Here is a 24,339-nt window from a genome sequence, read left to right as displayed (position 1 = left end):
CAGTCCCCACAGCAGTTACAGGATCATTTGAGGCTGACCGTATCATGTCTGTACAGTCACGGTTGGATCATAAACTGGCAAAAGTTGTCACCCTGTCCGGTACAACAGATGTCATTTGGGAGTGAGATTGGACTCCGTGGTGCAGAGAATATATCTGCCGGAGGAGAAGATCCTTGCTCTACAATCACGAATACGCAGGTTGCTTCGCAACAGGCGAATATCCGTTCTAGTAGCCATGCAGGTCCTGGGGTCGTTGGTGGCCACTTTCAGGATGGTGGAATACGCTCAATTCCCCTCCAGACCACTGCAGCAATTCATTCTGTCTCGCTGGAACAAGGATCATCGCACGATCAGGTCCCAGCTGCTGCATCTCTCTCCAGAGGTACGGTTATCCCTGACCTGGTGGTTGCAGATAAAGCATCTCAGGCAGGGTCGCCCCTTTTGGGTGTCTGATTGGACATTAGTCAAAACCGACGCCAGTCTTCAAGGTTGGGGGGCGATGACGGGGTCACACACTTTCCAAGGAAAGTGGTCAGTGACGGTAAGCCGGCTACCGATAAATATCCTGGAACTAAGAGCTATATTCAAAGCTTTAGTGCAGGCTCAGGAAATCTTAAAGGGCAGGTCGGTGCAGATACAGTCGGACAATCGCCCCGCGGTCACGTACCTAAATTATCAAGGGGGCACGAGGAGTCGGGCCGCCTTGGCAGAGGTATCAATAATCCTGGTATGGGCAGAGACTCCTCTGCCCACGATATCTGCCGTGTTCATTCCAGGAATCCTGAATTGGGAGGCTGATTTTCTCAGTCGGCAAGAGATAAATGCAAGGGAATGGGCACTACATCCACAGGTTTTTCGGAACCTTGTGGACAGGTGGGGTCTACAAGAAATAGATCTGATGGCATCAAGAAGGAACAACAAGGTTCCCAGGTACGGATCCTGGACAAGAGATCCGAGAGCCGAGTTTGTAGACGCACTGACAGTAAAGTGAGTGGTCAGAAAGATCAAACGAGGGCAGCACCGTCATATTAATAGCTCCGGCGTGGCCTAGACGGCACTGGTTCACAGATCTATGGCCTCTCTCCATAGACACTCCATGGCCTCTGCCATTGAGACCAGATCTGTTGCTACAGGGTCCCTGCTGGTACCCGGATCTTCATCGGCTATCTTTGACGGCATGGCTCTTGAGGCCTCCGTCTTGAGGGAAAAGGGGTTTTCCGAGTCTGTTATACGGACGATGCTGAAGGCACGGAAACCATCCTCAGCCCGTATATATATTATAGGGTTTGGCATACTTTCAGTGGTGTGAACTGAAAGGGTATGATCCACATAAATTCCTGATATCCAGAGTACTGGATTTTCTTCAAAGCGGTCTGGAAAAAGGGCTACGCCTGGCCTCTTTAAGGGTACAGGTGTCAGCTCTTTCAGTCTGGTTGCAACATAAAATTGTTCTGAGACCGGATATAAAGACCTTTTTTCAGGGGGTGTTGAGGATTCAGCCTCCTTTCGTTTCCCCGATTGTTCCGTGGGACTTTACTCTAGTTCTGAAGGTTTTACAGGCTCCTCCGTTCGAGCCTTTAAATTCAATAGACATCAAGTGGCTAACAGCAAAGACGGTATTCCTCCTTGCTATGGCATCTGCACGTAGAGTGTCAGATTTAGCTGCGCTTTCCTTCCGGGAGTCTTTCTTGATATTTCATCAAGATAGAGCAGTACTACGTACTAGGGAGGGTTACCTTCTGAAAGTGGTGTCTAAATTTCATATTAATGAAGAAATAGTAGTTCCAGCATTTCAGGGCACAAGTCTCTCACAAGGTGAGGCTTCCCTGGATGTGGTCCGTGCGTTGAGAATTTATGTTAAACGCACGAGCAAATGGAGGAAGTCTGATTCACTTTTTGTGCTTTATGGTTGTCATAAGCGTGGCTGGCCAGCCAATAAACAGACACTGTCCAGGTGGATTCGCATGGCAATTTCATTGGCTTATACACAGGCTGGTATGCGTGTGCCGGATTCAGTGACTGCACATTCTACTAGGGCGGTAGGTCCATCATGGGCGGCCCGCCGGGGTGCTTCTGCTGAGCAATTATGTAAACAGCCACATGGTCTTCCATCCATACCTTTGTCAAATTTTATGCCTTTGACAATTTTGCCTCTCAGGATGCCTCCTTCGGGCGTAGGATTCTCCTCTCTTCCGAGAGTCAGGAGCGTCCCCGCCCGTAGGGTGAGTGCTTTGGGATATCCCCAACGTAATGGCTGTGGACTCCATGGACCCCGAAGAAAAAGAGTTAACAAAGGTATGTTATACCATAACTCTTATTTTTTTTACATGTGGGGTAAATACTGGCTGCTTTTGTATATAGCCCCACAAATACTGCACAGCTTTATTATTACGCTACAATTTAGATGTCAGTTTGGAAACACTCCTCTCAAATCTAAATCTCTCTGCACATTTTAAATCTGCCCCACCTGCAGTGCAGCATGGTTTCACCAAGAGATCAGTTGAGCGAGATATCTCTCTCTATTCCCAAGTCTGAATCAGGCCCATGGTGTGGAAAACAGCCGCTGACTTTGTAACGTAGCATTTCGTGTACAGATACAGCTGCAGTCGCATACAGAATATACACATGCTGCATACAGTTTTAATCAGCAAAGTCTGCTTGTGCATCTTATTTGCATCGCATTTCTAATAAGACAAATTTGCTGCAAACAAGTCGCCTGGCGTGCGTGAGCTGCGCTAAGCATTGTAGTGTTTTTCGCTGGCATGTGCGTCTGTCACAACGTGGTTCAACCAAAATTTTTCATGAAACTGCACTGATTAATTTGAACTTGGCGTGAAAAAAAGCTGCGATTGTAGCTCTTCATATACAGTTTAATGGGTCTATTTACTAAGCCTTGGAAAGAGAGAAAGTGGATGGGTAACCTCAGGCCCAGGGGCCGTATAACCCCGTGACCTGCATCGTCCCGCGAATAATGTATGCTGGAACTTTAGCTCTTTCCACTTTCTCTCTTTAAGGCTTAGTACATAGAACCCTCAGACTCAATTGCACACGTATATACAAGTATCTCTTATCAAATCAATCAGTGCAGTCTTGTGATGCAGTTTTGTCGCATTCCATTGTGACTGAGACACACATTCAAGCGAAAAGATGCTGGACATAAGCACAGTCGCATGGGACCTGGCCCGCCGAGAAGGGCTGTTTGCAGTGTCGGACTGGAGCAGGAAGGGCCCACCGGGGGAGTGCAGTCATAGGGGCCCATACTTAGGGGTGTGGCAGGCCTCCAGAGAGGATGTGGCCAGTCTCAACAGAGGTTTGGCTAACCATTAGAGTGCATGGGTCCCTTTAAAAATACATTCTGTAAAAATACTGCTAGCACATGCAAGATAATGTACCAGATTAATAACAGCATTGCATTGTCTAAAATAGTCCTGTGCAGTATAATGTAACATATGTATAATATAAATTTCAAGTGCACAGTCTGGAACCTGATCCCTAGAGTAAGGGGTGGGCCCTCGGGCAGTGAGGCCCACCGGGGGTTTCCCCTGTACCCCTGTGGTCCAGTCCGACCCTGGCTGTTTGGCCCGACACAGGCAATCGTGTATGAAGATACATCTGTACATTGCTAGCTTACACTGATCAATTTGATGTGCAACATTTGTACATCTGTGTGTTTGTACAAAAAGGGCTCTGATGTAAGCGGCCACAGCTTTCCTCATGCCAAGTTTCCTAATTGTAAGTAGCTTAAACTGTAAATCTGTGTCTGTAAAACCCATTCTTGTGCGGTTAATGTCGCAGCCCAGTGTCTCTAGTATAGAGTATCTTTTCGCTGCATCTGCGATGTGTAGAAGATGAAAAATTTTAAAAGTACGATATGCTATTCCTCTCTGTGTTTGCGTTGTGCAACTAGCACCGTATGTCTTATACAGTAGATGCTAGGCGTATGAGGACACATTAGTATCTTGCCTGTACGATCCATGAACCGTAATAATTGGGGTTACCTAGTGAGCTAGGTCTCTATATCCAGATGTTTTCCATTTAGTTAAGGAATAGTTTACAAAGCTATTGTGTGCACAATACGTTATGTACTGACAATTATAGTGTCCTATACATACTTATTTTTATTCACAAACAGTGCAGGGGAATATTATGCCATGCGTGCTGAGATTTCTTCATCTGGCTGGCAATCCTCCTGCTCAGACTGGAACTTCAGTTTGGCCAAATCAGACATGTTCTGGACGTTTAGTCAATATATAGCCACTTACAAACCCATGGCATTCGCCACCTGAGCTTATTTTCCACCATGCCCAATAGTGATCATTCAATTTAAATCTGGATCAGTATCTGGGCTAATCAATCTATTAGGACACTGGCTTCTATATCCACATTAAGTCCCAATTAATCCAACATGGTTATCTGTTACAGATGGAGTTTCTTGGTAATGGGTGCCTTTGTGTGTTTTTGTTGAAAACTGGAAATATTTGAGTGAATTTCAAGGGATTATTGATCCTCTGTTACATTGATGAAGAATAGGCAGTAGCTTTAATCTGTGGTTATCAGTGTGTTCCAGGTTACATAGCATGATCCATTATGTCAAAACGATTCTTCCTTGATGGTTTAAATTTGTCATTGTCATTTGTCAGTGAGAAATACAATATGGTAGCACTAGAAATTACCATAAATTATTTTAATCTCCGTTTGTTTTGTATAGTCATAAGCGGTTTAGATCAAGGTGCCTATATGTAATCTTAAAACATTCAGACACAAACATAGCTCTGCAGATGTTAATCATACTTTAGTTGTGCTTGTTCATTGGTAATAAGCAAAGCGAAACAGTAATCTTCCTCTTTTTATTCTACATATTTGGTTCTAATAATTTTTACACACGTTGTGAATGCAATAGAAAATAAATTGCATCCACCATACAAGGCTACTTTTATTGTATGTTCAGTGACTTGGCAACTGTCTCACTTTACACATCTAAACCCCTGTTCCAATGCGGTAGTTGCTATCCTAAATATGTTGGAAGGGGGGTGCTCTGCGCTATTTCCATTCCAGGCACTACTGGAGGCACGTCACTGCCGCTAACTCTGATCCGAATTCTAAGTGCATTACGGTGTCTCTGTGCATCTTCTCTAAACTCCATTGGAAGAGAAAATGCCCCTGAGCGTCTTGCTACACTGGAGAGACTGCTACACAGTGTAGACACTATAAACCCCACTGTGTCACCACAGCTTACTGTTAAGAGGACCACTACAACCACTGAGTATAATATAGGTGTGTGCTACTCCATCTACGCATACCACCTGCATTAACCTTGTAAGCTTCTGGCTGGATCTTTCTCACTGCTGTACTTGCATACCTTAATCAACTCTGTTACCCTGCATCCTGTTATCTGCCGGTTTTCTGCCGTGCGGACTGACCTGCATTGTACACCGCTGACTGCTATCAATACTATTATTATTATTATTATTATTATTATTACCAGTTATTTATATAGCGCACACATATTCCGCAGCGCTTTACAGAGATTATTTGGCCATTCACATCAGTCCCTGCCCCAGTGGAGCTTACAATCTATATTCCCTATCACTTGCGCACACACATACACACTAGGGTTAATTTGTGTTGGGAGCCAATTAACCTACCAGTATATTTTTGGACTGGTTCCACAGGTTCTGCCAATAAGATAGCCATACAAAAAAACAGATTCAAAATAATATACAGTAATCAATTCTCCACCTCTGCCTGTTCAGTATACCTGGGAACTTTCTGATCATGCTGACCCTTAGGTTTCTTTCAGCATTTATATAGAATTTTCTTCCATGGTGTTTCAAACAGAATGCAACATTGATTAACTGCTACGAATATTACACAGGTAATAGCATAAAGGATCTTTGAGTCTGCACACCTTTATTGTTCAAACAAGCAAGTGGAAACTGCAGGTCAGCCCAAGGGCTGGAAAACCGTACGCAGGTAGGGCAGGTGTAAAGTCACTCTGGTGCACATTGCCAACACTTGTTTGATTTGATCTTTTAGTCAGGAGAGGCAATAAATCTTCAAACCATGTGTCATTTTATGTTTAACATTTGTCCTCTGGTATTTTGTTTCAAATAATGACCCAGGGTATTACACATTGTTTTACTCTGAGGTTATGCTGAAAGCTTTGAACTCCTAAAATATACATATTCATGTGGTAAATATTAAATTTTATACACAAAGCAGACTCTAGTGTTAGAATGGGAAGCAATCGGAGGCCCTGAGTACATTATTGAAGTTTGAGGAATTGAATTCCACACATAGCTCAAGAATTGGTTACTGTAGTGTATAGAACACAAAACTCATGCCTGAGATCATTGTACAACTAATGGACCCCATTCATCAGGGACTGATTGTCGCAATTCCTCTATTCCTAGACACAAGGGCATCTGTGAAATCCAACATGTTGGATTTCCCTGTTTTTGCCGATCCTGATCAAAATTTTAACATTAAGAAAATCCCTGTACCCTGATGGATAGGTGATCGTAGATGGCCGCCGAAACAGCATTTCCAATTGGCGATTTCGGTATGATCGGAGAAACAGCCGCCTGATGTATGGGTTTTTAGGAGTACCCTCTTCTCTTTGACCATGTTTCTGTCATAATGGGTCATATTCTTATAACTGCTAAGATTATGATTGCCCAATGATTGTGAGTTTGAGACTGAGGGTTTTCCTTATTCCCCTTTGACTTTGAATCAGTTAAATGGTTGGGTTGGTCAGATTATTGGGCTTAAAAACCCAATCCATCAGTCGTGAGCTGCAGCTTAATGACGAGCAGTGGGTAGTATATGTACCATTAAGTATTATGGAAAAGTTGATTATCCTGATCTAATAATTAAACTTGACTGTATAGGTAGCCAGGATGTTTAGGTTTAGTCTTATTTATCAATGAAAGCTTTAACCAATAAATTATGCTGTTTATCAGATAATGTATACAGCTGGACTGTAGCTATATATTTTTTACTCAGTACACCATGTTAATGCTTAGATGTTTTATATACTGCAACTACTCTACCCCTACTCTTTCCCTCCTTTTCCTTTTTTTTTTTCTGTACCCTATAATTTTTCCCAAAAAACTTTTGAAACAATAAAAATTTAATGTTGAAAAAAGGACACAGTTTTCGTATTCGAGAAGGGCTATACATTGGCATGAGGCACAAATGTATATTTTGATGACACTTGCACCTTGATTTAAACCAAATTCTATTTTCTCTAAAAAAAAAAAAAAAGAAAAAAAGAAATTTGTATAATTTGATAATTTTTTTTTTTTAGAGTTGATTCATTATTTGTTTTTTGTTGATTGCCCAGTTTATTGCTTTTAAGAGAGCCCTCGTCACAGCAGTCGTCATGAGGGGGGAGGGGGGGATATCAAACCTTAAGAAGTGGAGATAATGCCCATAGCAATCTTGCTGTAATTTTATAGAATGTACTCGATAAATGGTAGCTAGGACCAGGGGTGTGTTAAGCGAGGAGGGGGGCCCATTTGCATTCTCCATCCGGGGCCCCCTCCTCTCACCCTGGCTGCAGTCAGCGAACTGAAAGCAGCAATGGACTACTGCGCAGGTCACCGGGAAAATTGCTGCCGTGCATGTGCAATATGCCATGAAAATGGCCGCAGCATTAATTTTCCAGACGTTTTGTGTAGCGCTATTCCGTGCGACTTCGGATAGGTAAGTATAAAAAAATTAAATTAAAGGTGTGTGCGTGGTGCGTGCCCAACCTGGACCCATTATAAATATGCCTGTCTAGGACCTGACTGGTTGATATGGTCAACACCTCCACTTGTCTTTAGACGTTTGATAAATCTATAAAGTAGTAGAAATGCAGCCCCCACTTCCCAAAGCTTTGTTTCTATACCTGGTGACTCACAGTATCCCCAGAGCATGCCATGTTTGCTTGACAGTACTAATCTGTTGCTTATGCAAATAAGTCTCTGTATAGGGATATTATGTAGAATATATTACTTTTCCTGTTGATCCTTACATGTTGTTTCCAGGCCATTTTTTTCAAATTACTGCATTTAGTAGAAGGTTATTTTGGCACATTTTTGGATTAGTTGTGTTAACAGATTTGATAAAAATGGGTCCACAAGGTATCCTGCAGAATGTAGGAGAAATAGTGAGCGTTGCATACTCCGTGGCAGAGAGGATGCTTTTGCTTGTAGGTTATGTTTGGCAGTATCTTTGAGAATCACCAAATTGAAGGAGGGGTGGGGGATTGTTTTACAGTATTTTTAGTTTTGTGTAGACACAATAGGTAACATTAGACCCCTCTATACAAACGTCATGCCTCTAGCAGCAAATCATTGTTTAAGTGATTCCACTGTTATTCCTTCATTAGAAGAATTGTATTATGATAAAACCAAGTTGATTATGCATACTCCTTTTTAACCCTTTTAAAGAATTTTATTCTAATCCACGTTACAGATACCATATATAATTTATGACCAAGTAATATCAAATAGTCCCTCCTACACGTTTGGTAATTGTTTCGGGCCACATCATAGTTTCTATATAGACACCATACAAACAATAATACAAATCTAGTTCAGGGAGTGGAGCTTTGGGACATGAACAATAAAGTAGAAAGACGCTGTGCCCTGATAACTATACTGTGGGTAACACTAGAGAAGCTGGTCTTATATAGTATTTATCACTTTTTTTTTTTCTCCTCGCCAAGGACATTGTAAATATTTGAAAGACAGTCCTCAGATAAATCAGTAATTAATCTACATAATCCAACAGTTTTAAGCATATTTTGCCTTAAAGAGTAACTACATATTTCATGTATTAAGACTCTGCATTTTTGGTACGCAGCATATTTATTTGATATCTTTTTCTTTACTTAGAGCACAGGTTTTCAAACTCAGTCCTCAGGACCCCAAACTGTGCAAGTTTTCCAGGTCTCCTCACAGAATCACAAGTGTAATAATTAGCTCCACCAGTGGAACTTTTAAAATGTTTCAGTGAGTAATGACTACACCTGTGCACTTGCTAGGTGACCTTGAAAACATGAACTGTGTGGGGTCCTGAGGACAGAGTTTGAGAACCTCTGACTTAGGCCCTGATTCAGACCCACTCGCGAGCGGCTGTCCGCTCGCAAGTGGGTCGATATTCAGCACTGTGCATGCGCACGACGGAGGGAGCTCCGTCGTGCGCATGCGCCAGACGCGACGAACGAAGGACTTTCCTTCGCTCGTTGTGTCTGATCAAAGGGGGCGTGCTGTCGATGTTGATTGACAGCACGCCCCCTTTGGTGGGCGTGCCGGGGGCGTGCCTCCCTGCCGGGGGCGTTCCCACGGGAACGCCTCCCGTCAGAAGCCGGCCCACTGACATCACTAGTGATGTCCGTGGGAGTGATTTTGGCTCTGATAGAGCCAAAATCACTCCGGGCCTTGCGGTTGAAAACCTCAACCGCAGGCTCCGGCTCGCAGTTTCGATGGTCGCGATGGTCAAGACCATCGCGGCCATCAAACTGCACGCTCGTATAGGCTGTGGGTGGTGACCCACAGCTATACGAGCGTCCAGGAGGACGCTCCATAGTTATGGAGGCCGGCCCTCATTCAGAGCGTGCGCTATGCTCAGAGCGTACGGCTCTGAATGAGGGCCTTAGAGCATAATGTACTGTACATGGCAATTCAAATAAATTGTCAGCTATTTTTACCTCTTAGGATTTCCCAATGTTGTAGTTATTCCAAGCATTATCAGGCAATTCATGTATAAACTGCCCTTAAAACAAAGCAAGAAGAGTGTCTACAATGAATACGGTTTATCTACACAAACAGGGGCTTTGAAGGTAAATATGACCAGGTTTTGTCCTTTATGTTAAGTTACCAATACGCAATGTGCCCAAAGGTTTGAAGTTGAGATAAACCCATCTTTATATCTGGAAAATGTAAGCCATCATCTCCATGAGCATTTACCGTATATACTTGAGTATAAGCCGAGTTTTTCAGCACATTTTTTGTGCTGAAAAAGCCCCCTATTGGCTTATACTCGAGTGATGCTCCAGGACCAGGGCAGGTTCTTCCGTTACGCAGCTGAGTAAGGCGCCACATATTGGAGGGCGCCTCACTCAGCTGCGTACCATGCAGGCCGCGGTGCAGACAGTGTCTCTGTGACACAGCTGCACTGCGTGTGTAGCGCTGACCGGGACGTAGTTCGGTCAGCACTACACAGTGCCAAACACACAGCCGCCGGTGCCGGCAGCTGCGTGTTTGTTGTAATTAGAAGCCGATGAGAGTCTGTCAGACTCTCATCGGCTGCTGCTGCTCCCACCGCGGGAGCCATCTTCCAGCTCCCGCAGTGGGTAATGGGAGAGATGTCGTCATGATGTGTCTTCCATAATGCAAAGCGGCGTCGGGACCAGTAGCGGGGTTTCAGGTAAGTATTTTTTTTATTTAATTACCGGTATGTCTCTCTACTCGGGGGGATATTCCTACTGGGGGCACTACCAGGGGGGGATATTCCTACTGGGGGCACTACCAGGGGGGGATATTACTACTGGGGGCACTACCAGGGGGGGATATTACTACTGGGGGCACTACCAGGGGGGGATATTACTACTGGGGGCACTACCAGGGGGGGATATTACTACTGGGGGCACTACCAGGGGGGGATCACTACTACTGGGGGCACTACCAGGGGGGGATCACTACTGGGGGCACTACCAGGGGGGGATATTACTACTGGGGGCAGTACCGGGGGGGGATATTACTACTGGGGGCAGTACCAGGGGGGGATATTACTACTGGGGGCAGTACCAGGGGGGGATATTACTACTGGGGGCAGTACCAGGGGGGGATATTACTACTGGGGGCAGTACCGGGGGGGGATATTACTACTGGGGGCAGTACCAGGGGGGGATATTACTACTGGGGGCAGTACCGGGGGGGGGGGGGATTACTTCCAGTAGCTGCTGCATTTCCCACCCTAGGCTTATACTCGAGTCAATAAGTTTTCCCAGTTTTTTTGTGGTAAAATTAGGTACCTCGGCTTATATTCGGGTCGACTTATACTCTAGTATATACGGTATGTCAATCTTATTTGCTAGTACAGGTTGAGTCTCCCATATCCAAATATTCCGAAATACGGAACTTTTTTAGCTTGACTGAGAAAATGAAACCTTTGATTTTTGATGGTTCAATGTACACAAACTTTGTATAAGGCACAAATTATTAAAAATATTGTATAAAATTACCTTCAGGCTGTGTGTATAGGGTGTATATGAAACATAAATGTATTTCATGTATGTACACAAACTTTGTTTGAGCCACAAAATTATTGAAAATATTGTATACAATTACCTGCAGGCTGTGTGTATAAGGTGTATATAACACATAAATGCATTCTGTGTGTATATTGGGGGCCTATTCCCAAGATATCTCATTATGATATGCAATTATTCCAAATTACGGAATATTCCGTTATCCAAAATACCCCTGGTCCCAAGCATTTTGGATATCGGAGACTCAACCTGTACTTACATACCCTTTGATATTACCTATATTTAATAATGTATATTATGAGTACTTATGCAAGGCTGTTTCAATCAATTTACTTCATAGCCTACTGGCAACACAATAAACTAGACAACATTTGTAAAGAACATGACAAATGTTCACTATATACAGCCATGGCCAAAAGTTTTGAGAATGACACAAGTATTGGTTTTCACAAAGTTTGATGCTTGTGTTTTTAGACCTTTTTGTCAGATGTTACTATGGTATAGTGAAGTAAAATGACAAGCATTGCATAAGTATCAAAAGCTTTTATTGTTTTTTTGTTTATTATATAAGTTTATGTAAAGAGTCTATTTGCATGTGTTGACCCCTCTTTTTGAAAGACCCCTGCAATTCGCCCTGGCATGCTGTCAATCAAATTCTGGGCCACATACTTACTGCTGGCTGCCTATTCTTGCCTAATCAATGCTTTGGAGTTTGCCAGAATTTATGGGTTTTTGTTTGTCCACCCTCCTCTTGAGGATTGACCACTAGTTCTCAATGGGATTAAGGTCTGGGGATAAGAGTTTACATGCGCTCCTTGGTTATATGTGTGTGGAAGGGTGAGGGGGATACAGGGTGGAAGGGGTTTGTGGGTGTCTCTATATGGTAGTATGCTGTGAGGTGCGAAGTGGTATATGGTATGATAATGTTCATGATTGTATGATTGTATGTGTGTATGAGGTTATTTGTACGATCCACACACATAACCAGGGAGCGCACATAACCTCTTATCCTTATACATCCTCGAACTAGCATGATTAGGTACTTCTGCTATACGTTGCAGAACATCCCGACTTCCCATCCCTATTCCTCGACCCCCCCCCTCCACCACAAGAATTTAGACCCCTCGCCTCAATTCTCACCACACCTTGAAGCGCGGCTCACTCAATTATTTCTATTAGGTCTGGAGAGTTTCCTGGCCATGGATCCGAAATTCCCCGAGCCACTTAGTTATCACTTTTGCTTTACGGCAAGGTGCTCCATCATACTGGAAAAGGCATTGTTAATCACCAAACTACTGTTGGATGGTTGGGAGAATTTGCTCTTGAAGGATGTTTTGGTACCGTTCTTTAATCATGGCTGTGTTCTTAGGCAAAATTGTGACTGAGCCCACACATGAATGGTCTCAGGATGCTTTACTGTTGGCATGACACAGGACTGATAGTAGCGCTCACCTTTCCTTCTCTGGGCAAGCGTTTATCCAGATACCCCAAACAATCTGAAAGGGGATTCATCAGAGAAAATAACTTTACCCCAGTCCTCAGCAGTCCAATCCCTGTACCTTTTGCAGAAAATCACTCTGTCCCTGATGTCTTTCCTGGAGAGAATTGGTGTCTTTCCTGCCCTTCTTGATACCAGGCCATCCTCCAAAAGTAGTCATCCTGTGTCATGCCAACAGTAAAGCATCCTGAGACCATTCATGTGTGGGGTTGCTTCTCAGCCAAGGGAGTGGGATCACTCACAATTTTGCCAAAGAACATAGCCATGAATAAAGAACGGTACCAAAATATCCTCCAAGAGCAACTTGTCTCAACCATCCAAGAACAGTTTGGAGAAGAACAATGCCTTTTCCAGCATGATGGAGCACCTTGCCATAAGGCAAAAGTTTTAACTAAGTGGTTTGGGGAACAAAACATCAACATTTTGGGTCCATGGCCAGGAAACTCCCCAGACCTTAATCCCATTGAGAACTTGTGGTCAATCCTCAAGAGGCGGGTAGACAAACAAAACCCCACAAATTCTGCCAAACTCCAAGCATTGATTAGGCAAGAATGGACGGCCATCAGTCAGTATGTGACCCAGAAGTTGATTGACAGCATGCCAGGGCGAATTGCAGAGGTCTTGAAAAAGAAGAGTCAACACTGCAAATATTGACTCTTTGCATAATCTTAATGTAATTGTCAATAAAAGCCTTTGACACGGGATGTAGTCAGGAAGCCGACGGTATAAATGCCGACCGCCGGCTTCTCGACTGTCAAATCCCGACAAGGTACTAAAGACAGATGTCGAAAACTGGATGCCTGTAATTAGACCTATGCCGGAAGACCGACGCCTGGTATACCGAACGAAGGTAAGCCGGGTGCGGACAGCCGTGGGGGGGGGGAGGGTTACGTTTTAGGGCTCCTGGGGGGAATTAGGGTTAGGCACCCCCCCAGGAGGGTTAGGTTTAGGCTAGGGGAAGGGTGGTTAGGGTTAGGTACCCCCCCCCCCCCCCCCGGGAGACTTAGGGGTGCCTAACCCCCCTCTAAGAGCCTAAACCTAAGGGAGGGTTAGGGTAGGGAGCAGGGTTAGCAGTACTTACCTTATTTAGCGTTCAAGATATTCACCTCTGCTGGGCTTCCACTGTTGGGATTTGAACCGCCGGCCTTTGACACTTATGAAATGTTTATAATTTTACTTCTGTATACCATAGTAACATCTGAGAAAAAGGTCTAAAAACACTGAAGCAGCAAACTTTGTGAAAACCAATACTTGTCATTCTCAACTTTTGGCCATGGCTGTATATGGTTTCTGAAAGGGGCTGCTTGCAAATATATTTGTACTTGAATATTCATGTAGGGTCTCTTGATCATGCAACAGATGTGCAAATGTAGCAGACAATTAAGTTCCTGTGTTTACAATCCTTAATTTATTCAAGAGTCTGTCTATGCTACTAAACTCTTAAAAATGTAAAAAATCCTTTCACCCCCATATTCTTAAGCAACTCCCTCCCCGTTTAGTTGCCTTAGAGAAGCAACAGCCAAATAGGTGCAAGGAGAAAGGCGATGTAAATAATCACATACATAATCCATCGTTCCAAAGTGATGCCATTCTGCCACTGCTCGGTCACATTTGATCTGTCGTACACTAGATGAGCCATGACCGGTAAAGATGTTTTACTTTTCAGAAATAATAGTAGACTATAGCAGTGAGAGGGTTGTACATTTGGCATAGATTGTGTCATTATTAAGATGAAATGTGTTTAAATGAAAGGAGTTTACATTTGGCTTCCTTGAGCTTGCTGAAAACCCTGGTCTCAGACAGGTAGATTAACACCGTGTGCTCAGGGCTGTATCTGGCACCTCTCAACTGCAAAGACTTCAAATAAACACATTGTCGTTTTTGTCATACTTGCATGAAAATGAAGGCTGATACATATTATTTGCTATAAATTGCTATGCATATGTCATACATAACTTACAATGTCCTTTCACTTGGCCCACCCAAAATGTAGTTTTCATACCAGGTTCAAACCTTTTCATTCATTGGAATCCAGAAGTCTGCCAAAAAATATTTTAATCTTACTGTTCTGGCTTTTATGATTTGGCTGGAAGTGCATTTCCTACTCTCAAATAATAATTCAGAAAACTTAGTTATTCCAGTCACTCTGTTAGTATTGACTACAGACAAAGTAGTGGTTTGGCATATCAGGGGTTAAGAGATTCAATTGGATTTGGATTCTTGGTCCTGTAGATTAGTTATGTTTTCTCATAATTTATTTTTTGGTTTACTTTGTGTTTAAATTGTGGAAGTTCTATGTGTTAAAGACAAACCAAAATGCTCTGATATGAGCGATAGTTTTGATGCATTTTCCCGTTACCATTGCATTCCACAGTAATTTTGTTAATTACCCTCTTATTTATATGGCACCACCAAGTGTGTGTAGCACCTTACATAAAAAATTTCAATAGGGTAAACGGACAAAACAGTATTAAAGGGATCAGATCAGCCGTAAAGGGGCAAAATGTTACAGTATAGTATTGCTTCCCCATTCCCTTACATACAGCTGCAGTTCTTTCTACATCTTTAGTACTGTACAATGTACAGTACTAACTAATGGGATTTGAAATAAAGGCAGATAGTCTCAGTAACTTTTCTGGCCCCAGTGAATCTAGTAACCAATCAACACATGGCAATAGTATAGGGCCAGGCCTTGAGAGTCTGTGTATTGCTTGTATTATTATTATTATTATTATATACTTCCTCTTCCCCTATAATGGTAACATGCTGCAGTTAAGTGTGTAAAAACCATTAACTATTTTAGTTAAGAAAACAATTGTTTAATTTGTGATACAGTATATGTAAGGAAGCTTCTGCTACTGGAAACATGTTTATCTAGTTGATTACATTATTAGATAGATAAATATTTTGCTGAATATTTAATAGAATAGAAGATACATTTTGAGAGATTGGCTTCAGTCTAATGTTGGTTTGTGTGCTGAGATTGTAGATGGCTAGATAACTGCCTTCTGGTGTTTAAGTTACATTAAGTGATGATCCATGTAACTGTGAAGCACAGCAGATTATAGTATTTGACTATTCTGTGAAAAAGTTACTGTTTATAAAAAAAATAGATGAACAGTGCATTAATTACAAGCTTTTCCTGTTGCCTCCCCCTCGTACTAGGTTTATATTTTTGCTTTACAGGTGCTAATGACTTCTGAAGTATGTTGAGGTTTTTTTAACCTCTTACCTCCAAAGGGGTCAGTTTTTTTTTTTTTTTGTTTTTTTTTCCTGAGAAGCCTTTTACCTCCAACACTTTCCCATCAGCAGTCATTTGTTTAATGCCATAATTTCTTAATGCGTTGGCAGTGAAGTTCTCTCTACAGCGAATGGTGCTATCAGTCAAGGCCATAATTAGGTTATTAATTAAGATGTGGGGTGGTTTTACATATAACTCCCCTGTCCAAGAACAACCTTTCTACTATAACACTGCATCCCTCTACAGTTTATCAAGAGGTGAAGTAACTCCCAGGCCTTTATGTCAGTGATGGATGAGAGTAGCTTCAACCCAAAAGAACATCAAAGCAGAGCGATTGCCTGCTGGAAGTAGAAGATGGGGGTTACAAAAGGAAGGATGGACCCTCCTACATTGAGTGACCTATCAGCCAATAGTTTCTTGGTTGTTTGTACACATTGAGGCAAGAGGAAGCCTCCTGCTGAGACTTAGAAAACATGGAACACAAAGGCACTTTTGGGAAATTGTCTTGTGGTTTCAATACTGCTTCTCACACCCTGTCCACACAACATCTAAATCCCATTTACAGAGGTGAAGTTCTCAAAGCCTGAAAATAGAACATATAGGGGAGGGCTTGATGGAGCCAGAGTTCTGGCACAATGAACCTTTTGGCAGCCTCTTCCTCTGAATACCAGAGCCCGTGGCTAATCGTTTTAAGGGTGACCCCCATGGGCATTAACACTCATTGTGCCTGTGTGGTTTTGTGCTGTGTGTGAGTGATGTTCTCTATTGTGATGCAGTCATGCAGATTCCAATTATCAGACATTATCCTTCCCCACTTGTCAGCCAAGAGGCGACAAGCCACTTTTATACTGCCTAATGAATTTTTATGATCTTCCCCTTTCTTACATTTTTTTAAAATAATGTGTCATAAGTGTCTGCTTGTTTTTTTTTCCCCTCTAGCAAATCCTTGCTGCCAGCAAATGTTTCTCCAGGGCACATTGTTTTCCTTTGTCTCTCTGACATCATTTTAACTGACCTATGAATAGTGATGTCTTTATAGACAGTATATGAGATGATACATGCTGGAGTTTAGTTTTTCTGTAGTGGGTGACTTAAATAATTTAAGACGTGGCACCTTTTCTAGCCTGAAATATGGCATTGTTTTTTCTTTTTACTGGGATGAGTTTTCCATGCCTGGGATGAGTTTTCCATGCCTGGGATGAGTTTTCCATGCCTGGGATGAGTTTTCCATGCTTGTGTACAGTTTCTTATGTTGTGTTTGTTTTTGTTTTTTAATCGGCATGGTCTTTGTGTTGTATTTGATAGCATTCATGCTTCAGAAGTACTGGAACAGTCAGTGATACATTGTTAACTAACATGACAGCCTGGCCTCTGACCTGTGGGAAGCTTCTTTATTGCAGGAATAGATGTGTTCATTGTATTTTCATTGTTTCTCCATGTGGAGTAACAGTCTGTTACATAGTAGCAAATATGGTATCAGAGTTTTGCACATCTTCATCTCTGCCTCTGCTGCTTGGTGCCCTGCTCTCAGCACAGAGCATGGGGGATACAGGTAAAGGGCCTGGTGTTGGGGGGTGCTGCTGAGCGTCTCTAATTCTACCATAGGATATATGTGGGGGAAAAGTAACTTGGCTAATATAGTAGAGTTCTTTTTTTAATCCAGACATAAATATGTTCAACTTTACTTAAATTAAGTGACCCATGCAGTTAACAATGGGAGTCATATTATAGGTGGCCACACCTCTCTCTTAGTGCTACCAATGATACATTTTCATATTTGTGGCCTCTCCATTATATTTTAAAGCGAAGTAACAAATCACATTGAAATCGGAAAACAACATCACATAGGGTAAAGCTGCACTACCACCTATGACATTTCCTAAAGTGTCCTCATGTCGTGTTATTAACCATATTTAAGTGTGCGGAACTGGGTTGTGAGCAAGAAGACCAATCGGGAGCATGAAGCATCAATCTTACTATTGGCACTGTACATGCAACTCATTTGGATCATCAGAGTAGCTAAAGTGCCAAATAAGGGCCCCATTTAGTAACAAGTTTTATCACCAAAACTAGTGATGGTGCTCCAGCCAATCTGCTCCCAACTGTCATTTTTCTAACAGTTGACAGTTGCGAGCTGATTGGCTGGAGCACCAACTGTCAACTGTTAGAAAAATGACAGTTGGGAGCTGATTGGCTGGAGCACCATTTATCATACACATTTTGGTGATGAAACTCGTTACTAAATGGGGGCCTAAGTGTTTTTTATCCTGGTCAGGGGCAGCAAAGTATCATAGCATTCCTCTAAAGTCACTAATGAATAGCAAATGAAAGTGTGCTTTAGTTAAATGTACTATATATTTTATAAAGCAATTGGTGGTTCTTGGCCTTAGCTGGGCTGTTCTGCAACATGGAACACTATATGGTTTTACAATCCTACATGTTCTATATTTTGTTCTGACATTTATGGCCCATTTTCTTTATAGAACAGCAGTTTGGCTAACGACAGTAAGTGCCATGGGGAGTTCTGGGAAATCTGCTCTCCTGCTGTAAACTGTATATATGATGGTGATATGTAATGTAATGTGGTTTTGTTTTTCTCTGTAGTGTGTGAATTGTTTCCAGTATATTGTTAAACAGAAATCAGCTGAAATAATGTGTTTAAATAAGACAAACGTCAGCTTCTTACTGGCATGGCAAAGCACTAAATGTTTTGACGTTTTCTCTGCCTCCTATTTGTACACATGCAAAAAGAACATCCCTGGAAATAGAGTTTCCACTTTTAGCAGCTATTTATAGATTTGTGCTCTGTATTTCATAATTGTATTGTAGTATTCATTAACAACATACAGATGTATCCTCATATATCCTTTTTGCATCATATGGGCCACAGGTAGCGATTTCTGTGCTGCATACGTTTTCCTCACTTTCACTACCTTTTTCTGTTCTTTGCTAGTTTTTCCTTAATTTAACATCTTAGTACACATATAGTTTAATGGGTTCTTAGGATATTTTTTATTTGTCATAAAGGAAATTCTATAACAATGAATGGGGGGGGAGAACCCGTCTTTTGGCTTTTACACAGACTGCATACTGTTTTCTCTATTGTGATAGCTTTTCCTCAACGGCATGTTTGTTCACTTAGTGTATTAGGCACTTAGGATTAGTATTTTGGCGCGGCTAAGTCGCAGCGTCTGTGGCACGCTAAGCGGGCTATTTGGTGTATGTGGTCACACCTGTAGTTTATACTCTGTAAGAAATTGCTTCAAGTTTTACAACTTAACTATAGATCTAGCTGCCTGACATTAAACCTGCATCCACCGTACAATATTCTCTAGTCGTTTATCACTTCTGTTATGCTCTGTAAAGGATTTTCTTCCCTCTTCTACACATGCTTGTTATAATGTGATATAAGTGGCCTATTTGTCAACCTGGGTGTTTAGAAGCTTGGATACTTGCCTGTGGCCGTTTAGACTTTGTAAATTCCAAGTTTGCTAAACTATTTCTAGCAGGGAAAGGGGAAGGACTCTGCAAGCAAACCTTCCTGACTTACACACGTCAGTGTGTTCACTTTAACAGATATCTTCCTACAAATATCACCTTTGTGCCAAAACATTTTGGCTGGCACAGTGGGCACGAGTCTAGAATTTATAAATATGTTTCCTTTTCTTGAAACGGAACAAACTTGCAACTAAAAATGTAGTGAGGACCTTAAGGGTATATCCATCTAAAATGCATCTTTACTTTTTTTTTTATTGGTGTCATTGTTAAAAAAAAAAAAAAAAGAAAAAGAAAAAACCAAGCTGGTGGCATACTTACCTCCCAAACACCAACCTAGCCCCTCTATGTTGCAGTAAGCATGCTATGCTTAGCCAGCTGATGCTGTAAGGTACCATAGTTATAATGCAGACAAACCTACAGCATTTCCCGATATTTTTGCTCTGCTAACCACAAATAGGATACAAGGACATGCCTCAGGTTTTGTTAAAGTGCATTTTGAGTAGAAAGGGGCTTTAAAGCAAATAGCTGTTACAATGCAGTTTTGCATTCCTCTTACTTTAGTGTAGGCTCCTTTGAATGTATTCTTTGTGCTTGCAAATTTTGGTGTCCTCACCTAAGTGAGGACTGAAAATTTGCTATCCTTTGTATTGGTGCTGTTTCAGTGGGTTTGCTTTGGCATTTACTTAACTGGATGATAATAACATGAATTGCACACAGGGGCGTAACTAGGTATTTGAAGGACCCATAGAAAAAGTTTTGTAAGGGCCCCTATGTACCACCCAATGGTGAAAAATGTATATAACACATGTAAGTTTGAGAAGGAAGATGGGCCCCCCATCAGCTCTGGGCCCCCTTGCACCTATAGTAGTTACGCCCAGGATTGCAGACATTTAGCAGGTTCCAATCAGAACATGGAAAGTCTTGGAAGTGCTATCAACTGGGTTTCAAACCCCTATTTACTGGGGTTTAAATAGTATTAGAGGGTTATCCCATTTGTTTGCTGAGCGATTTAAACTTTTTAACTGAAATTTGGCAGAAGTCAGTGACCGATTAAACCAATAGAATTTATGGAGGTATGGACAAGGTTAGTTATTTGAGGATTTAAATTCTAGTATTAAACGTGCCAAATTGGGAGACTGTTTATATGAAAATTTCCTATAGATTGTAAGCTTGCGAGCAGGGCCTTCCTACCTATATATCTGTCTGTTATTACCCAGTTTTGTTCTATTAATGTTTACAATTGTAAAGCGCAACGGAATATGCTGCGCTATATAAGAAACTGTAAATAAAACCCTCCTGGTATGCAGCTTAATGAATGTGCTCCTCCTCCATCCCAGTCCTTTTTAGCTTTGGTTATCTGATGAAATATACTTTAGCTGGATTACATTTGTTGGTGGCCCTGGGCACTTAAAACGAGGGGGCCCCTCTATGGTCTAAAATGAGCAAACAGAGTGCATCTTATTGTCTGTCAAAGCTTGTATCATAAAAACTTTGCTGTGCTGTGTTAACAATTGCCCTCTTCTGTTTTGGATTTGCAATACTTCATTCCTCTGTGTAGGGGTTATATATTTGTAAAATCTGTTAAAGTGAGAGCTCCCAAATAAGAAAGACAAAAGGTGCCAATATTGAGCAATACAATTGATTGCCTGCTGCTCTCCAAGTTAAGGATTACGCAACCATTTAAAAAAAGAAGAATATAAAACAAAGTAAAGTGCTAGCAATCAGTATTTATTGTCCCAATCATATTCCGGGTATAAAAATAATAATTACACTGACCGGTATTTATACAGTTTTTTAAAATATATGTATAAAAATCTCTTAAGAACATATATAATCAGCAGCCCTAAGAGTGTCCTAGCACAGGTGGTGGTCTGTTTTGTTAGTGAAGCCTTCCCTGTGGGAAACTGAATGCGCATGCACACAGCGTCAGCCTCTGGAACTGGCCGGAGCTGCGGGGTAGAGATCGAGAGATCTCTCTCCTGCACCTGGAGTCCCCATAGGCTTACAGTGGTTTACTTCATCAGGACTCAAAATATAGCAGATTTTCAGGGCGCCAATAGAAAAGCCAGGCATAACTGGTACTGTATAGGGAAACCAGATCCAGCGATTGCGGAGGTGGATCCAATGGGTGGGAGGTAGGAGCCTCTGTAGCACAACCCATACAAGCAGTGGACTCCAATCCTGCTGTGCAGTGCACTGTACAAAAGAAACATTTTTATCTGCGGAGGTGGTGCACGAAGGTTGCAGAATAACGAAGTAGGACATAACTATTGATCCGTATTAAGGGGTCGAGAAGGGGCTTTGTGCCTCTGTGCCCCCCATACTCCTGCTCTGCTTACAAACCTGATTACGGTATGCTATAATTTCTACCTCACTATTGCAGCCTCTGTCAGTAATAAATGTCTATACAATTCCTGATTTTCCCAGGACACTAACCGTTTTTTGTTTGCCAACCGGTTGTGGCTTGGGATGAGACCTGGTATGTGCAAGGATGGCTATGGCTCAATATACTCATTCAGGAATCTTGGTACTAATCAGTCAATTCTACTGTGCATTTATTATAAATCCATCACAAGCTGAAGTGTAATGTCTGAGTCTAACTTGCTCTCTTCTTCTGTGTAGCTGAAGCTATCATTCACATTGGACAAAGAAAGTGGGATGCCCCAAGGATGCTACATATACAAGTACAGAGACAGTAACAAGTAAGTTAATCACTGAGGTGGGGTTTCAAGTTAGTAATGCTCTGTGTATTTGTTAAATTGGTATAGAACATTATTGTTCCAAACATCGGTAAACTTTTATAATAATCTGTTGAGCACACTGTATATCTCATTAGTAAACATATGTATATATTAGTTTTATTTCATCAATGATTTTTCGCGAAAATGTTGTCTGTTCATTTGGAATCTGGGCCTAAAAAATGTTTCCAGTTTTACGAACATTGCTCATTCACTTCCTCACCGCTGGTATCCAGGAAGTTCCAAAGGCTGCACATAATGTATACCTCCACTGTTTGCACGTACACTCTGAATAGCAAACATATACATTTAACCATTTTATCACTACTTGTTACCATACAATATCGATTAGGTATCTCAAGCTCTGTATTAATGGTAGTAATCTGTATTGGTCTCCCTAACATGGACTTTTTAGATGTGTTTATCCACTTGGCGTGGCTAACCTTAGTGCTTTTGGGCGCATCAAAAGTAATGGACACCCGATCAGAGCAACAATTGAATTGCTCTGACGGGCGCCCATTACTCTGGGTGCCCAGAAAAAAAAATTGATTCCACCCTAAGGGGTATATTTATTAAAGTGCGGATTTTTAGAAGTGGAGATGTTGCCCATAGCAACCAATCAGATTCTACTTAACATTTATCTAGCACCTTCTAGATAATGGTTAGAATCTGGTTGCTATGGGCAACATCTCCATTTCTAAAAAAAATAACCCACTTTAGTAAATATACCCCTAAGTGTGAAGCAGCTGACTCATTTTTATTTGAAAAACGTTTCCTGTACACTAATACTAGGGGCCGCAGTCAATTAGCCGCGAAAAGTGCAGTTTGGCAAAAACTTTTTGCAGATTTGGACTTTTCGCCTGTTTTCAATTTCTCTTCGTATTCAATTGCAGGAGTTTTTGCCCAAGTGGGGAAAAAAAAAGGCAAAAAGTTCTCTCTATGTATTGGAAGTGCAAAATCTCCATTTTGGGGTGCAAATGTGGGGATTTGGTTCAGAAATCTTTGGACACCCCCCCCCCCCACCTAATGATTAATCAGTCCAAAAAATGTTTAAGACCCCAAAAATAACATGTCATTTTTGGGCGAAAATGGGTGAAAGTGGGGGGGCTGGTAGTTTAGGGGGGTAAATGGATGAGACAGGTGTTTTTGGAATTGCACCAGGCTGCAGCAGGTGTATTTTTAAGATAGTTTAAATCTTAACTTTAGAGACATCAAAATATGCTAGTACCCATTTTCATGTACCCCAAATTTGATCTCTGCACTTATTTTTCCCCCCAAAATTAGCTTTCTGTCTTGCGCATATAAGCATATAACTCTCAATTCTGACACTTTAAGAACACAAAACACTTATTAGGGCTATTAGAACACTTCTATATTGATTTCTAATGTTAGTGCAGCTTTTTCAGGAGTACAGACTGATTTCCCCAAAATTAGGGACTTTTCGACAGTTTCACTTTTCGACGATTTCGCATCTTTTGGATTTGAATACGGAGATGAGCGGGAGCGCAGGGAAAATATCACCTGAAAACATCACGGCTCTGCTTTTCGCAGCTAATTGAATTCGGCCCTAAGTCATACTTTATATATTCCTTTGATATCTTCAGCATTCTATAATTAATAATATAGTCCTTAATGGTTATTTCCAGACCAAAACCTTTTTTTCAAAATGTAAAATAAAAATTGTAGTACATTTTGTTCTTGGTGCAATATAAAAATAAGCTATAAATATGTAATTTTGAATTGTGTATGCATCATTTTCTTCCAGTTGGAAGGCTCAGCCATTCCATATAATAGTTGAAAAACCGAATAGTCCGGCAGCTATAAGCACATCCAACAAGAAACAATTAGTGATGGTTGGTACTTAAAAAGGGACCAAGGTGTCAAAATAATTGTATATTAAACTTTACCCGCTCCCTGCAAGTATTCTTTTGCATTCTGTACGTCTCTAGTTTAGAGATGGGTTTTATATATCCTAACCTTTTAGTCCTGTACGAGTCTGCAAGTGAACATGTCAATGGGCTGACCCAATAAAATCCTTGGACCACTCTATTGCTAAGGAGCTCTAGGATCTCTGGCTTTCACAACTGAGCCATATTAGTTT

The 24,339-nt window shown here is 41.6% G+C and overlaps 1 protein-coding gene across 2 annotated transcripts in view; it reads left to right on the top strand.

Moving 5' to 3' along the window:
• DIS3L2 (DIS3 like 3'-5' exoribonuclease 2) overlaps window positions 1-24,339 on the top strand; it is a 393,579-nt gene that overhangs the window by 309,407 nt on the left and 59,833 nt on the right. For both annotated transcript variants that reach the window (XM_088467467.1, XM_088467468.1), the window contains one exon: window positions 22,123-22,202. In XM_088467467.1, the coding sequence (XP_088323593.1) occupies window positions 22,123-22,202 (80 nt within the window). The remainder of the gene's footprint in view (window positions 1-22,122; window positions 22,203-24,339) is intronic.

This window comes from Taudactylus pleione, unplaced genomic scaffold (genome assembly GCF_031769625.1).
Source record: "Taudactylus pleione unplaced genomic scaffold, aTauple2 ptg000010l, whole genome shotgun sequence".
In the NCBI taxonomy this organism is placed as follows: Eukaryota; Metazoa; Chordata; class Amphibia; order Anura; family Myobatrachidae; genus Taudactylus; species Taudactylus pleione.
This window is presented reverse-complemented; position numbering and strand designations above follow the sequence as displayed.